Raw genomic sequence first — 16,182 nt, forward strand, 5'->3', positions numbered from 1 at the left:
ACCTTACCTGGTCACCAACATAGCTGCTATTTCCACTCTCTCTGTTGCTAAGACCATATATAGCTTGTGTCTTATCTGTACATCAAATGAACCCAGAGGTGAAGTGTTATGGGACTGACCTGGAATGCAGCTTCATTTTGCCTACACTAGTTCCACATCAAGACCACTAAGTTCATTAGAATTTGGCCCAGTCTCTGTAAGTGTTGCTTCTGCATTTATCTGTTAAAAACTCTCAAATGCCAACTTTGGGCATCCAGAGATATGTGAGGCCTAAGAAATATTCAGGTGCTCGGTGACTCACAGCATGAGTTATTGGAATATAGACCTCACTGTGTAGAATGATGTGAGTGTCTTTGGTTTCTGTACTATATTTAAGAAAGATGTCAATAAAATATTTGTATATTAAATTATACTTACATAATTTGAGGAGCTCACTAATTATGGAAGACTTTAAAATTACTTCCCTGATTTATCTATTGGGTTATACAAGTTCAACTGAGTCACCTGGGAATCAATGTGTGTGTGTGTTTTTTTTTAATGTTCTTTTATTTTGACCGCAGCGAAGTTCTGCTCTCCAGAGCCTTTTTGAGCTCTAAGGTACATTGGACTTCTATTTCTAGTCTTTAACCTGACTTCTAGTTGTTCCAAAGTTTTGTTTCTAAAAGAGTACCATCTTGGGTGTGGTAGGAAAGGAATAATTTAAGCTCTTAAAAAATACACACACACACACACACCTGGTACTTAAAGCACCATGGTTTCAGAGAATTCTACATAACATTTTATATGTCAAAATTTTGAGACATGCATGTCATTACATAGCTATTTCAGTGTATAGGAGTAAAGTCTTCGTTTTGGATTTTGAATTGAATAATGGGGAAAGAACTGATCTATCTTTACAATCTTACCTCATCTTCCCTTTCTTACCTGGTCACCGTTAAAATAGTGCTATACAGGCTGGGTGCGGTGGCTCACGCCTGTAATCCCAGCACTTTGGGAGGCCGAGGCAGGCGGATCACGAGGTCAGGAGATAGCGACCATCCTCACCAACACGGTGAAACCTCGTCTGTACTAAAAATACAAAAAAGTAGCCGGGCATGGTGGTGGGTGCCTGTAGTCCCAGCTACTCTGGAGGCTGAGGCAGCAGAATGGCGTGAACCCGGGAAATGGAGCTTGCAGTGAGCTGAGATCGTGCCACTGCACTCCAGCCTGGGCGACAGAGCGAGACTCCGTCTCAAAAAAAAAAAAAAAAAAAGTAGTGTAAAATAGTGCTATACTACATTGACAAGACTCAGAGTCTACACTCAGATTACAATAAATGAGAAATGGCAAAAACATATGTTACATTCTATGCATTGGCCATAGAGAACAAACTTAGGAAAAGTGATAGTATGGGGAAAAAGAAAAGTAATGGCACTAAGGAAACAACTGATGTGAACAGGATTATCCAGCTTCTGCTAATACACATTTTTTGCTTCCTTTGCTGCACATGCCACCCCATCTGTCTCACAAAGGCTTTAGATGTTAAGAAGTTAGAGGTGCAGAGATGCTGTTGCTCCCCCAACAGTGGGCTTGGTTTCTTTCTCAGAATGTTTGAAGGTATTTTTTGCTGCTTCCATCCTGAGGAATGGCAGGTTGGGCAGCATGTACTGCACATTCTTTTCATCTGGAGTTTGGAGGGTTGGTTCTGGGTCTGTTTTTTTTTTTTTAAGACAGAGTCTTGCTCTGTTGCCCAGGCTAGAGTGCCGTGGCATGATCTCGGCTCACTGCAGACTCCGCCTCCTGGGTTCAAGTGATTCTCCTGCCTCAGCCTCCCGAGTAGCAGGGATTACAGGTGCCTGCCACCACGCCTGGCTAATTTTTGTATTTTTTAGAAGAGATAAGGTTTCACCATCTTGGCCAGGCTGGTCTCGAACTCCTGACCTCATGATCCACCCGCCTTGGCCTCCCAAAGTGCTGGGATTACAGCCATAAGCCACTGTACCCAGCCAGTTTTGGGTCTTTTAAAGTAAGACTCAGCTGAGTTGGTCACTGTGGCTCATGCCTGTAATCCTAGCACTTTGGGGGGCTGAGGCAGGAGGATCACTTGAAGCTGGGAGTTCAAGACCAGCCTGGACAACATAGAGAGACCCCTCATCAATACAAAACTTTAAAAAATTAGCTGAGTATAGTGGCTCATGCCTGTAGTCTCATCTATTGGGGAGGCTGGGGATCACTTGAGCCCAGGAATTTGAAGCTGCAGTGACCTATGATGGCACCACTGCACTCCAGCCTGGGCAACAGAGTGAGATCCTATCTCTAAAAAATAAATAAAAATTTAAAAAATAAGACTCTGCATGCCCAGTTATCTTGGGTCTTAATTTATTGTGGATATGGATAGAGGTACAAAGGAAGGATTTGCATTCTAATTTCCCTTTTACCACAATCTGACTTATTCCTCTCTCTAGAATATAAAGATTCAGATAAGCATACTTCTAGTAAACCCACACAAGGAGTTAAAAAAAGAGATTGGTCTTTTCCTGCCCTCCACAACTTGATCGTAATTTGTGTATATATATATACACACACACATAAACACTTCAAGAAACACCAGGCACTTTATAGACATAATTTTTATTAATATGGTATCCCTGAGAGACAGATTAGGTGTAAACATTATTTTGCTTTACAGAAAGGGAAATGGAGGCAGGTTAACTTACAAGACATCTGGAACCAGAATATCTGTTGATACCCCAACCAATGCTTTTCCCACGAGACTATACATAGATATACTAAAGACAATACTTTTTTTTTTTTTGACATTACAGCACACTTCCTAAATCATCTGAGATCCTGAGGCACTGCTTCAGACTGGTGTTTCTTGTAGCTTCCTGTCTGCTTAGGCAACATAACAGAAGTACCATCTTCCCTTAATTCCTAATAAATATTAGATTTTTTTATACTAAGATTCAACAGCAGAATCCTAATTAATCTCTAACACAACAAGCTATGAATTATAGAATACTATATCTTCCTACTGCTCTCCCTGATCTTATTCCAGCCACAGAATTCTAATTGAATGTGAAACGGCTACTTATCCCAGTCCTTGGCCATCTGGCCATGTTTATCTTTCTTCTCACCTGCTCATCAAAATATCTTCATCAGATACTACGATTTCTGACCTTTATCTCCCATAGGAGCTAGTCCCCTAAAACTGCTTATTCTTTCAGTGCCAGTCAGCTGTTTCCTTATCAATAGTTATAGCGTAGTACCTGATTTACTATAGATGATGGTTCTACCACCTCATGGTCTGCTCCTAACTAACACCCATGTTTCAGCTAAGGTGATTCTCTCTGCCTGCTGCACAGCCCATATCATACTATTCCTCAAGTTCTCATGCTACTCCAAGCTTTATCTGGCCTTCCTTACAGTCTATCCTTTGCCCTTTGTTCCATCTACACAAAACACCTTGCTCCCCCTTTTTCCCATTCCTCAACCCACCCAGCACTCAATTTTGCAACTAGTTATGGAAAGTTCTTCCTATCATAATTTAACCAGTAACCTTCCCTCCTTTGACCACTTCCTGCTTCATGAAGCCTTCCTGAATAAAGAGAAAAAATACCTCCCAGATTTTTGTTAAAGCAAACTAATGCATTGGACCACAACATTTATGCATAGTGTTGCTACCTAGCTTTCTAGATTTCTCTAAAATTGCCGCAACTATGCATGTGCACTTGTTTGTCCATGTCAGTGTCATCTGCTTTAGATTGTAAGGACAAGGAGAGGACCTGTTGACCTTGTGCTATACAGGGCTCATCATACTATGAGCATATGGGCAGTTAATACTATTGTATTATAAAGATGAATAATTATGTTTGTATTTAAAGAACTGCTTTTAATTGTATTCAGTTGAATGTGTATGTCTAGATTGGCAGCTCCACTGGCCAAAGATAATCCATCTTCCCTGCCATTAGGGTAAAGGGCCTGTTCGCACACAGTAGTCCATTTTCCCAATACATGGGAATGTGGCAGTGGCTTCTGCTTATTGCAGGTAAGTGCCCATGGAGGGCATAACACTATACCAGGTGTGTGGAATATGGACGAGTTCCTATTGGCAGCTTTAACTGCTCTACCTGTCACCACATGCAGCTGCCTTGCTCTGTGAAACTTCTGGACCACAAGGGACAGATGAAATTCAGATGAGACTGGACAGAAAGAAAACCAACCTAAATCATGTATTATTCTATTCCAACCCTTCTTCTAGGACTCAGAAGAAACTAAGAAATCCAGGGTTCACACTTCAGTATAAGGTTTTCATTGTTTCTGCATAAGAACACCTGTTCTTGACAAGATAATTCATAGGGCAGAACCAAGATGGACATTAAACTCTCCTTCTTTAAGGTAAATGAAGAGGGTGCCTAACAAATATGTCATTTTGAGCACAGGTTTAAGTCAGCAGGAAGAGTCATTCATTTTAGCATTTCCATTATTGTATAAAGAAGAGCTGGGCCGGGTGCAGTGGCTCACACCTGTAATCCCAGCACTTTGGGAGACCTAGGCAGGCAGATCATGAGGTCAATTCAAAACCAGCCTGGCCAACATGGTGAAACCTCATCTCTACTAAAAATGCAAAATTTAGCCTGGTGTGGTGGCAGGTGGCTGTAATCCCAGCTACTCAGGAGGCTGAGGCAGGAAAATTGTTTGAACCCAGAAGGCAGAGGTTGCAGTGAGCTGAGATCATGCCACTGCACTCCAGCCTGGACGACAGAGTGAGACTCCATCTCGAAAAAAAAAAAGCCCGGCGCAGTGGCTCATGCCTGTAATCCCAGCACTTTGGGGGGCCGAGGCAGGCAGATCACCTGAGGTCGGGAGTTTGAGACCAGCCTGCCCAACATGGAGAAACCCCGTCTCTACTAAAAATATAAAATTAGCCGGGCATGGTGGCGCATGCTTGTAATTCCAGCCACTTGGGAGGCTGAGGCAGGAGAATCACTTGAACCCAGGAAGCAGAGGTTGCAGTGAGCTGAGATCGCGCCATTGCACTCCAGCCTGGGCAACAAGAGCAAAACTCCGTCTCCAAAAAAAAAAAAAGAGCTAGACCCACCTAATGGGCAAAGTCTCATAACTTCTTCTTGAAATGTAATGGGTTTTTCCTGTCAAAATGCAGCTGAATGACAGAATGAGTAAAGAAGGATGCTTATCAAATTCATAGGATCTATTACCTTGTCCTCTGTGCTTATATTAAGGGAACACTATAGGCACTGAGAGGGAAAAGATGTTATCCATCAATTCAGATGCAGGCAAAGAGAGGGACTGAAATCTTCCTTTCATTCTTTAGACTGCCTTGGGGATTTGACTCTAGATCAGGAAAAACAAGGAACAAACAGTGGCATAAATCCTAAAGTGAATTTCCTAAGCTAACTGGACACAGAATAGTAGATGAATCTCACTATTGGAAGACTTTCTAAACAATACATTTATTGAGCCTCTTTCCGTTGTATATCCTCAGGGGCTTACTTAGGAGCTGACTGTGTAAGAAGCTTTTCCCGTGCATGGATTTCTCGGTGCTTATTAAGGGCAGAGCTTTTACTGAAGCACTTGCCACAGTCATGACACCCATAGGGTTTCTCTCCTGTGTGGGTTCTATGATGTGCACGTAAGTCAGAACTCTTACTGAAACTCTTTCCACAGTCAGGACACACATGGGGTCTCTCTCCTGTGTGTATCCTCCGATGTGCACTAAAATGAGAACTGTTATTGAAGCTTTTTCCACACTCTTCACATTGATAGGGCTTTTCTCCTGTGTGGGTTCTCTGGTGAATGATAAGGCTTGAGCTCTGATTGAAGCATTTCCCACACTCACCACATTGATAAGGTTTCTCTCCTGTGTGGATTCTCCTATGGGTGATGAAATTTGAACTGTCACGGAAACTTTTTCCACAGTCAAGACATTTATAAGGTTTCTCTCCAGTGTGGATTCTCCGGTGTCTAATGAGTCGTGCACTCCGACTGAAGCTTTTCCCACAATCAGCACATTTATATGGATTTTCCACCTGGTGGGATACCTGATGCATGAGAAGGGAGTTTGGACCAAAGCTTTTGCTGTATTTGAGATATTTATAGGGTCTCTCTCCCAAGCAAGGTCTCTGTTGACTTAGGACTTCACTTAAGCTCTTCTCCGGGAGTGTCAGTTTTCCTCTTTTCTCCCCTGAGGTCTTTGCCCACTGTCTTCCTGATCTACAGTCACTCTCATTGCCTTTACCCTGATGAAGATACCGCGGAATTTTCCTTTCAGATCTTGCAAGTAATGTCCTATGCAGTTGTACTTCCTCAGAAATATCCCGTTTTGAATTATGTTCATTCTCAAATCCAGCTTCAAAACCTGATGTAAAACAGAATTTTAGAAGTTATCTATTTTCTTAATCATATGTGCCACAGGAATGTAAAACTTGGGAAAAACAAGCATTACACCACATGATTAAAATTTAGGGAGCCCTAGATCCCAAATAACTACCATTATCTTATTAAAATCCCAATGTTTTACTTCTCTACTTGTTAACCTATCATGTGCTTCTCATCTACATAAGGTTTGAATAATATATACTTTTAACTCTTCTTGGTCATCTAGGATCTTTGGAAAATCCTCTCAGTACAGCATGGAAAATCACCAGGTTTTAGATAAAATAATTTCCATGTTTCTACAGGAAAGACACTTTCTAATACGTATTTTTGCCACATCTCGGGTCTGTCATAGTATTCTTATTCATGTTCTTCACCAGTAACTAAAAGGTTTAGAAGGACATGCTCAGGAAAACATTTTTGGAAACTTTTATATCCAGAGGAGCTTCATGAGTCCCCTTCCCCTCACATTCCAATATACGTTGCAAGTAAAAACAGGATAGAAAAATATGTAGTGTCTTTCAAAGAACCAAAAGGCCCTAAGAACCAAATGCCTGGCTTTTTTGGGCCTAGGCTATGCAAATTTGCATTTATTCAGCTATTTCAGGTAAACTCTGAATCCCATATTCCCTAGACTAAATCTAGGAGTAAAAGCATGTTGAGTATCAGCCCATGTTTGTACCTCCTGAGACAGTATTTCTACCCAGAAGCCTAGTCTTATGAGATATTTCATGAAATATTCACTAGATTAAATAAATCTTAGAACCTTAAATATGTGAATATGTATTGTGAGCCTCCAAGAGGGGTATTTACCATCTTCCCAAACCTATAAGTTATTTTTTAGTAGAATATATTAATACCCCATGGAATTGATATTCCAGGGAACAACATTAAAGAATGCTGATCTTAAAGACTTATGAAAATGAAAACTGTTATTAAATGGCTACTATGTGCCAGGCACTGTGCACAGTACCTCATTTACATCAACCCTATGAGGTAGGTCTTAATATATAAGCAAACTTGGGGGTTAAGTAACTTTTTTTTTTTCATTCGTTGCCCAGGCAGGAGTGCAATGGCACGATCTCAGCTCACTGCAACCTCTGCCTCCCAGGTTCAAGCGATTCTCCTGCCTCAGCCTCCCAAGTAGCTGGGATTACAGGTGTGCGCTACCACCCCTGGCTAATTTTTTGTATTTTTAATAGAGATGGGGTTTCGCCGTGTTGGTCAGGCTGCTCTCCAACTCCTGACCTCAGGTGATCTGCCCGCCTCGGCCTCCCAAAATGCTGGGATTACAGGCATGTGCCACCATGCCCAGCCTTAAGTAACCTTCTCTAAGTCACTTAACTAATAAACAACAGAGCCCAGATTCACATACGTACACATACATGCCTCTGAAATCAGAACTCTTCTCACAAGGAGGGAAGCCCTTGTGAAGTATTTTTTTCTTATCTAGCAGCTAAGATTCAAAGGGTCAGTTCTCTCAGGAACCTCAGATTCATAAAAGTGAACAACAGTTATCAGATTTTCATAAATGTGAATAAAGCAGACATACAGCTGGTATATGAGCTGAAACTAGAAGAAAACATATAGAAGAGAATGAACTTTTAAAATCAACTTCATCCTACCGTGGGTACATGACATGCTACTTGAGAAATGTGAGCTTTCAGATTCCCTGCTTAGTAAACTGGTTGGAAACCTAGTGGTTCATGAATAAATCACAGCAAATTTACAATGTGCAGCTATCTCAGATTGATGCTCTAGTGTGGGGAGGCAAGTCACATAAATAATTTGTATCCCCTCAGTGAGCTGCTTTAATAGACAAGAAATATGGGTGGTCACAAGAAGAATCCATGAAAGCTGGGTGTAGAGGCCAGTTCTCAATCGGATGATATTTTTCTTAAGTCCCATTGTCTTCCCTTTGTTATTTATACCATAATAGTGAAATAATCTTACCACGGGGGCTTTGGAATAACACTGGAGCACGGGTTATGACAGCCCCTGGGGGTATCTCAGTATCCTCTTCATCATCATCAGAATCTTCCTCTGTGGCCTCATCTGCCTCCTCGGCTTGCTTCTGAGCTTCAGCCTCACTGGTCCCCTGGAAGGGGCAAGAAACAGTCTCTTCCTGGCCATCACTGGGTGGGGCAGCAACCCGGACACTCACCAAAGCATCCATCTCTTCAAAGAAGGGACAGGTCTCTGGTGCCTGGCCATTCTTAACTTTCCGATAGCTGGTTTGCAGGCTTTTAAACTTGGTCCGACACTGTTCTGGGGTCCTAAGAAAGCCATATTCCCATAACCTCTCAGCCACTGCTCCATACAGCTGGCTGTTGCGGTGACAGTTCCGGAGGGCTTCATAAAACTGGGTCTCACTAAGAATTGCAAGGTAAGTCTTGGTCTCTTCATAGCCCCAGTGTACACCTGCCACCAGAAGAGAAATTTCAGCACCACTTAATCCAGAGCTTTAGAGCCTGAATTCCTCAGTCCTATCATCTGCATCATGAGAATTCACCTAAGCTCAGGCTCCTAGATGAAAAAGTAAAAATACTTCATGTTTCCAAAATCCACAAACTCAGTATAGAATGTTTTGCTTCTTTATATCCTTTAGCAATTTCACAGAGACCTTTATTTACAAATTCTGTTTAGCCATATAAAAAAGAAGCTGGCCAGGCACAGTGGCTTATGCCTGTAATCCCTGTGGATCGCTTGGGGCCAGGAGTTTGAGACCAGCCTGGACAACATGGTGAAAGCCTGTCTCTACTAAAAACACAGAAAAATTAGCCAGGTGTGGTGGTGTGCACCTATAGTCCCAGCTACTTGGGAGGCTGAGGCATGAGAATCGAGAATCGCTTGAACTGGGGAGGTGGAGGTTGCAGTGAGATGAGATCACACCACTGCACTCCAGCCTGGACAACAAAGCGACTCTGTCTCAAAAAAAAAAAAAAAGTGAAAGAACAAAGATAATGAAAATAACATTTAGCACATGTGCCACATTTAATTAACCTACATATATTTGTGTCTGCAACAAAAAAGGAAAAAGAGAATGAAGAAAACAAGAAAAATAAAGAGAAACGAAAAAGCAGAAGACACAAAGACCAGAAAGCTAGAACAGAACTAAAATAAGATCATGCATGTCACAAAAAACAGAAGGAAAAGACCACTGCTCACAAAGGAACTGCAACTTTAGCGATGTAGTCCTCCTGCTTTGCCCCATTTTACACTTGAGGAAATGGAAGCTTAGAATGGTTAGATAACTGCTCAAGGTCGCCCAGTTGATTAGTGGTCATCAGGGTTAGAATCTAAGCCTCCTGAGTCATACTTTGGTGCTCTTTCCATAATAGCATAGTTGTACCGATTACATTAATGGTAGTAAATTATACTTTAAAAAGGATTCCATAGGCAAGAATATTTAAATAGTGTTAAACAAGCTTTCTCACTGTAGGACTTCTCAATCCTGTTAAAATGCCAATGTATACTGTGAATCTCAGAGGAAACTTAGATGTTTCCCAGCTCAGTGTGGTGGCTCACACCTGTAGTCCTAACTACTCAGAAGGCTGAGGTGGGAGGACTGCTTGAACCCAGTGAGACCAGCCTGGGCAACACAGCAAGACCCTGTCTCTGTTTTAAATATATTTTAAAATTTTTAAAGAAAAAAATATTTCCCCAACTTTGGACAATTCTTCACTGTACTATTCTAAGTAAAAACGAATATAATAAACTGACTTTGAGCTTTGGGGAAGTAAAAGATAAAATATGTAAAACATCAAGTTCATATGACATACTCAATAAACACTGGTTCTACCTAAAGATAATATTGTGCCACATTTTTCTCAGTGAGCCTGCAATGATTTTAAAATCAGGGAAAAAAAATAGTTTAGTAAAGAAATGGAAGGAATGATACTCCTTCTCAGGACTGTGAATTTTCTGAGTGTATTTCTTCTAAAAATCTAAATGTATTCCCAATTATCTCACTGATTTTCCCATAAAAGAGAATGAAATACACACAAAGAATGGAGAGGCACTTCTTTGTTCCCTAAGTGGCAAAGCTGGCATGTGACATTAAGCCTTCTGACTCCACATCCAGTCTCTTCGTTCCCCAAGTCTAATTCCGAAACTCCAAGAAGAAAAGCTTCTTACCACCTGGGCTTCTGAACACAACAGGTGCAGTTGAGTTGGGGTCCTGGGGGGTCGCCTCTAGATCCATGTCATCACTGTCAGACTCCTGAGCCACAGCCTCTTCTGCTCCCTCCTCATGCTGCCAGCCCCTCTGCCCTGGCTCTTCAGTCTCAGCATCGCTGCCTACCAGGCCAGAGTGAGAGGCTGCTGCTTCCAGGCCATTATTGGGCAGGGCGATGACCTGAGCACTCATCAGGGCTTCCATCTCTTCAAAGAAGGGGCAGGTCTCAGGTGGGTGGCCGCTCTTGACTTTCCGATAGCTCTTCTGGAGACCTTTGAACTTGGTCCGACACTGTTCCAGGGTCCGGAGGAAGCCATATTCCCTGAGCCGCTCAGCCACAGCCCCATACACTTGGCTGTTCCTATGGCAGTTTCTGAGAGCCTCATAAAACTCAGTCTGGCTGAGAATTGCGAGGAGCGTTCTGGTCTCTTCATAGCCCCAGTGCACACCTGCCACCTTCTCATCTTCAAAGCTCCAGTGATCCTGTTCCACCCAGCTTCTTCTATCTTTCTTGGATGGTAACAGATCAGCATGCACTCGTCTGTCTCCTGTGTGGCTGCCACTTGGAAGTTCTTTCTCCTTAGAGCCCAGCAGATCTGGGATCCATGGCTCTCCTTGCTCCAACCTGGAGACCACACCGGATTTAGGAAATGGAAATCCTGCTTGCAGGGAAACAAACAAAAGTTGTCATAGTTTGGACTGATTATCACAAAAATCTTGAAATTCAGTCCTGCCTTTTTCATCCAAGAGGATTATAAACAAAGTGTCTAGGGAAATGTTTTCAGAAAGTTCAGTGGGCTGAAAAAGGTGGGGAAAATACAGGAAACCTCAAAAGATGAGAAATGTTTTATTTTCCAGAGCAGGGTGACAAGAGAGGAAAGGATTCTGTTGTGTGTTCAGAGCAGATAATTCTATTCCAAGCTCTCCTATTTGTAGGCAGGTCCTAGTACTGCTGGAAATAATTGTTCTTCACTTGGGGCTACAGAATTAAACTCGGTGTGATTTCAAGGGGGAAGCGAGAGAAGATTGTCTTTACCTTATCCGTTTCCTTCACAGTCAGTCACCAGGTTCTAAAGGTGTTCACCTTAGTAGTCCTTCCTCTCTATTCCTACTGCCACCATCCAAGTCCAGACTACTTATCCTCTCACACCCAGATAATTGCAGCAGTCACTAGTCACTGTTCTACCTAACTGCAGGCTCTTGCTTGCTTTCTCAGTGCACATGCTACCCTGGTGAACCTTAACCTTAGTGCCTACCATACCCATTCCTGTCAGACTCTTCCCTTCAGAACACAGCACGCTGTTGTTCACCACTCTGTGCCTTTACTTTTAATTCCCTCCTATCCAATTTTAGCCCATCCTTCAAGAGGCTGTATTTGCCAGTGCCCTCAAGAAGCCTTACCGACAGCCCTCCCTCATCTCCCACTCTGACAAACCCATACAGTACTCACACAATTGGGCAAGTCTTTGTCTGGCACTGTTTCAGTTCAGTTCAGTTCGGCACATACTTAAGAGTTAGCTATAGTGTTCTCAATCATGTTTTTAAGTTCTTTGAGGATAGGCACATTTTCTTATTGCAGAGTACCCTGCAAGATGTTGAGCACCTTGACAGGTGTTCAAAAACTGATGAACTCTGCAAGTCTGTGTGTGAGATTCAGGGATTTCATCTGGGTGACTAAACAGACCATTACCAAACTGGCTGAGAAGGCTATTGTCTTGGATGATAAGATCAGAATTCAAAACAACCTCAACAAATTTTAAGTGAAATGGTAACAGAAAAAAGCATACAACATGGAGATCAATAGACTACAAAGAAGAAAAACAAGTTCTACAAAAATCAAGTACAAGAATAATCAACTAGGTATAAAGGCATTGGGGAAAGCTATCAGAGTCCTGGAAGTTATCAGGTGAACAAAAAAATGTAACAGGTTGGGCTACACTGATACAAGACATTGCAAGATTCTGAAGTAAAATTCTTACTTAGCTTCTAACAGACTTTCAGGAAAATAATAAACATAATTTAGTTCCCCACAATTAACATGATATTTGGAGAACTTAAAGGTTCCAATAGAGAGCAACAGAAGCTTAGGTTTAAAGAATGGATCTTCTGGGGGAAAGCTTAAGGTAACAAATATAGTTTAATTTGAAGATGGAAAACAACCAAAAGGAAGATGTGCCTTCAAGTATAGAAAAGAATTTTTATCTAGAAAATAATGACCTATACTATCATCATTACCAAGAGGAAATAAAATAATTCCAAGTTCTGATAAAAACTAGGGAGCCATTCTCTTGTGGACTTATCAAGAGGTAATATAAGAATACCAGAGGCTAAACTACATGTCAACAACCACATATTCTGCAATTTCCACTTACTCCTGAAATCCCTTTCCCACTCACTATTCCCAACCCTACTTCCCAACTTGGAATGGCAGTCTATCTTCCCATATGAATCTACTCCTCACCGCTCCTTTGAAAAGGTTTGAGCTTCTCCTTTGGGTTCATCTGCTCCTGTGGTCCCAGGTCTGGGCTTCTTGCCCTCTCTTTCTTGGGTACACCCCTGGGCTGGGGTTCCACTGACTCCTGCCGAACACTTAATAACTCTTGTGATGATTTCGGGGGTGTCATCTTCTCCAAGCGCACTTCCTGCCCCTTCACAGAGACTGTGACCTAGAAACAACCCCCGTTAATTGTCACTGCAAGATCATAATGAGGGGCATTCCCAGAGGAGAGTATTTAATACCCCAAAAGAGATCATCTTTCAGGGCCATGGCCAGGGTTGTAGGGGTGAGGGAGGTTAACGCGAACAAGGGTCTTATTCCATTGCCATTAGCTTAAAGCAGTTGAAACTCCAGAAGGAAACGATCAAAATAGTAAACCCACCTTCAGGCTGAAAAAAAAAAAAATCCCCTTTCTTCCCTATTAAGAAACTATAAAACTAGGAAAAACTCATTATGACAGGGTAGGTGAAGGTACACCCAGGAAGCATCTCCAGACAAGCACTATCTGAAAAAGTTACCTATACCAGACCAGAAGTATAAGCCTCACCAAGGGAGACTGTGTCCCTCTTTAAGCCTGTCTATATCTTAATTTAGCCCTCCACCCAGTATCACACTTTTGAATTTGAGTTCCCCCTCCCTTCTCACCGAAGATCCAGGTCTTCCAGGCTCTCTTTCTAAATCTTCCACGAGAGTCACTGCCTCCTCTCCATTTTCTGGACATTGTTCCTGTACCCAATTCTGGATCTCCCCAGGTAAGACGGTCAGGAACTGCTCTAGCACCAACAGTTCTACAATCTGCTCCTTGGTGCGCACCTCCGGCCTTAGCCACCGACAGCAAAGTTCCCAGAGTTGGCTGAAAGCCTCCCGCGGCCCAGCCACCTCCTGGTAATGGAATCTCCTGAAACGCTGTCGGAAGGTCTCAGAGTTAGTGTCATTCTCTCTTAGAGCTGATTTGGCCATCATTAATAGCAGAAAGCAGCTTCCCTTCGCTTAGGAGTCTGGGTTCCAGGGCTTACATCTATCTTCCCATGTCCTTGGAGAATCCCCTGCAGATGACTCTGTAAGAGATGTTTCTTCCTAGGGCAGAGAAAGATGGCACTATCAGAAGGAATACATTCATATGTCTAAAGTCTTGCCAGAGCTGGCCTGCCTTCCCATGTGCTCCGAGTGGCCTTCTAAGGTAGCACAATCTTCAGTAAACAGACTTTGCAAAAGCTGCTTTTCTGGTTGACTTCCAGGGCAGCCCCAGGAAGCAGCAGAGAATAAAAGTACTGTCTGCCCCTCTCCCACCTCCTCCAAATCCGATCCCATTTAACTTCCCTGGCCAATGTTGCACAGTGAGTCCGAACCATATAGGAGAGCTGGAGTTCGAGAGGATCTAAAGACAAGTCACCATCCTGCTTGAAGGCAACAAAAAGCCTCTGTCCAGCTGGTCGCAGCTGATCTCCCCCAGTATCTCCGCAGTCCTTCCCGAGGCCTTCTGCGTCCGCCCCGCCCCCTCGGGCTGCACAACTCCCAAAGCCCACCCCAGGCAAAAATCACGTCCAGAATCTCGGGTCTTTGTTTTCCCCGCGTAGTAGTAGCCGCTCAGCAAGGATTAGGGAGCTACCTGTCGGAAAACCTCGCGCAAGGAGAGAAGCTGGTTTTGGCTCCAAAGCGAGGACCGAGGGGGCTTGGGGAGAGTCACATTGCGCTGGAGAGACGGAGTCCGAGGAGCAGTAGTAACGGGCTTCCTGAGGACGGGCTCGGGTGTCGGCCAGAGGCTCCAGGTGCTGCCGGTTCGCGGACGCAGAGCTCTCAGCTCAAGGAGCAGCGGCTGCGGGATTCTGGCCTCTTTTGTCTCCGCTCCCTCCGGCCGGGTAACCCGGAGCCGTCGTGCGGTCCCTCCAGAGGCCTCTGACCCGGCTAAGGCGCCCTGAGGGCGCCCTCCAGCCCACCCCTGGGAGCGTCTCCCTCTCGACCTGCCCCTCAACCCCCTCGCATCCTTGCCTCCGGGCCAGCCTCATCCACTCGGGGTCCGACCCTGACCCCGGCCCCAGCCCCGGCTCTCCAGCCTCCCAAGTACAGCTCCCAAACCGGAAGTCCGAGCGGGCGGCTCGGGGCACCGAAGGCGCATGCGCGAGGGCAGCGACCGCGACTCAGTCTCCGCAGAGCCCGGGCGGGAGTAGCTGGTGGACCCCGTTGAGCCGCCGAACTTCCGGGACTCCCCCGCGACCCCTTCCCAGCTTCCCGTCCGCTCCGCCGCAGCGATTGTCTTGGTGGGTTGATTCGGCACAAACCGCCCGATCCAGGGGCCGGTGCGCGTGTGGAAGGGGAAGCACTCCCCGCGTGATCGCCTGGAGGTGCGCTGGAGGAGGGGGTGACATAACCAGGGACTCGAGGTCCGCCGTGGGAATGATCCACGAACTGCTCTTAGCTCTGAGCGGGTACCCTGGGTCCATTTTCACCTGGAACAAGCGGAGTGGCCTGCAGGTACTGTCCGGCGCAGAGCGCGGGAACCAGGGAGCGCAGGATGGGGGACCTGAGCCAGCGCCTGGGGGAGTAGGCTGAGGGACCTAGCGCGCGGGGCTTCCAGGGCTGGGGGCGTGTCCCTGGACAGGTGACTGGAGGGCAGCCCCTTAGGGTCAAGGCTGATGCGACACCTAGAGAGGCCGGGCCTAGGCTAGAAAACGGAGGGCAGACCTCGAGGAGCCCCACCTGTGGCGGGGCGAGGAAAGGGCCTGAGGTCCAGGTGTCTGACAGTTGCTGGGGAATGATATAGAAGTGTGGGAGGCACTTTCTCCTATTTATTTTCACACGTGCATTGTTTGAGTTTTGAAGTACTGGGCCAAATACACAGCTCCCAAACACATGGTAAGCGCTCAGTAAAGTTTGTTGAATGAAGTAAATGAAATCGAGAGCGTGTGGTGTTTCCCTCATTACTCCTTTACCAGAAAATTTCTGCACTAGGTAAAGCACTTGGTAGGGGGCCTTTGTGTAACCAGGAATGTATGATGTTCCGTATGCATTATCTTATTTAATCCTCACAACCACCTATATCCATTTTACAGATTAAGCTAGGTTTAGAATAGTTAAATAACTATCGGGGTCATAGCTAGTAATTAACAGAGCTTAGTTTTGAAGCCAGGTCTGT

The 16,182-nt window shown here is 44.4% G+C and overlaps 2 protein-coding genes across 7 annotated transcripts in view; one reads left to right on the forward strand and one right to left on the reverse strand.

Annotated features, from left to right (window-relative positions):
* Positions 1-5,434: 5,434 nt before the first annotated feature.
* ZSCAN29 (zinc finger and SCAN domain containing 29) lies at positions 5,435-15,142 on the reverse strand. 3 transcript variants are annotated; one of them, XM_055363542.2, is made up of 6 exons: positions 14,659-15,142; positions 13,695-14,126; positions 13,014-13,218; positions 10,513-11,211; positions 8,329-8,796; positions 5,435-6,358 (listed from the first exon to the last, which is right to left on the reverse strand). In XM_055363542.2, exons 2-6 carry the CDS (start codon positions 14,010-14,012, stop codon positions 5,490-5,492), a joined length of 2,559 nt encoding a protein of 852 aa, XP_055219517.2. In that variant the 5' UTR covers positions 14,013-14,126; positions 14,659-15,142; the 3' UTR covers positions 5,435-5,489. The 3 variants fall into 3 exon arrangements, with proteins under 3 accessions (XP_055219517.2, XP_055219516.2, XP_055219518.2); XM_055363541.2 differs by having other exon boundaries at positions 13,695-14,446; positions 14,659-14,793; XM_055363543.2 differs by lacking the exons at positions 8,329-8,796; positions 14,659-15,142 and having other exon boundaries at positions 13,695-14,418.
* TUBGCP4 (tubulin gamma complex component 4) overlaps positions 15,128-16,182 on the forward strand; it is a 39,948-nt gene continuing 38,893 nt past the window's right edge. For 2 of the 4 annotated variants that reach the window (XM_055363546.2, XM_055363547.2), the window contains exon 1: positions 15,391-15,521. In XM_055363546.2, coding sequence (XP_055219521.1) covers positions 15,444-15,521 — 78 coding nt within the window. In that variant the 5' untranslated portion in view covers positions 15,391-15,443. Of the gene's footprint in view, positions 15,522-16,182 lie in introns of all 4 variants that reach the window. The other 2 variants (XM_055363544.2, XM_055363545.2) reach the window with 2 other exon arrangements.

Source organism: Gorilla gorilla, chromosome 16 (assembly GCF_029281585.2).
Source record: "Gorilla gorilla gorilla isolate KB3781 chromosome 16, NHGRI_mGorGor1-v2.1_pri, whole genome shotgun sequence".
Lineage (NCBI taxonomy): Eukaryota > Metazoa > Chordata > Mammalia > Primates > Hominidae > Gorilla > Gorilla gorilla.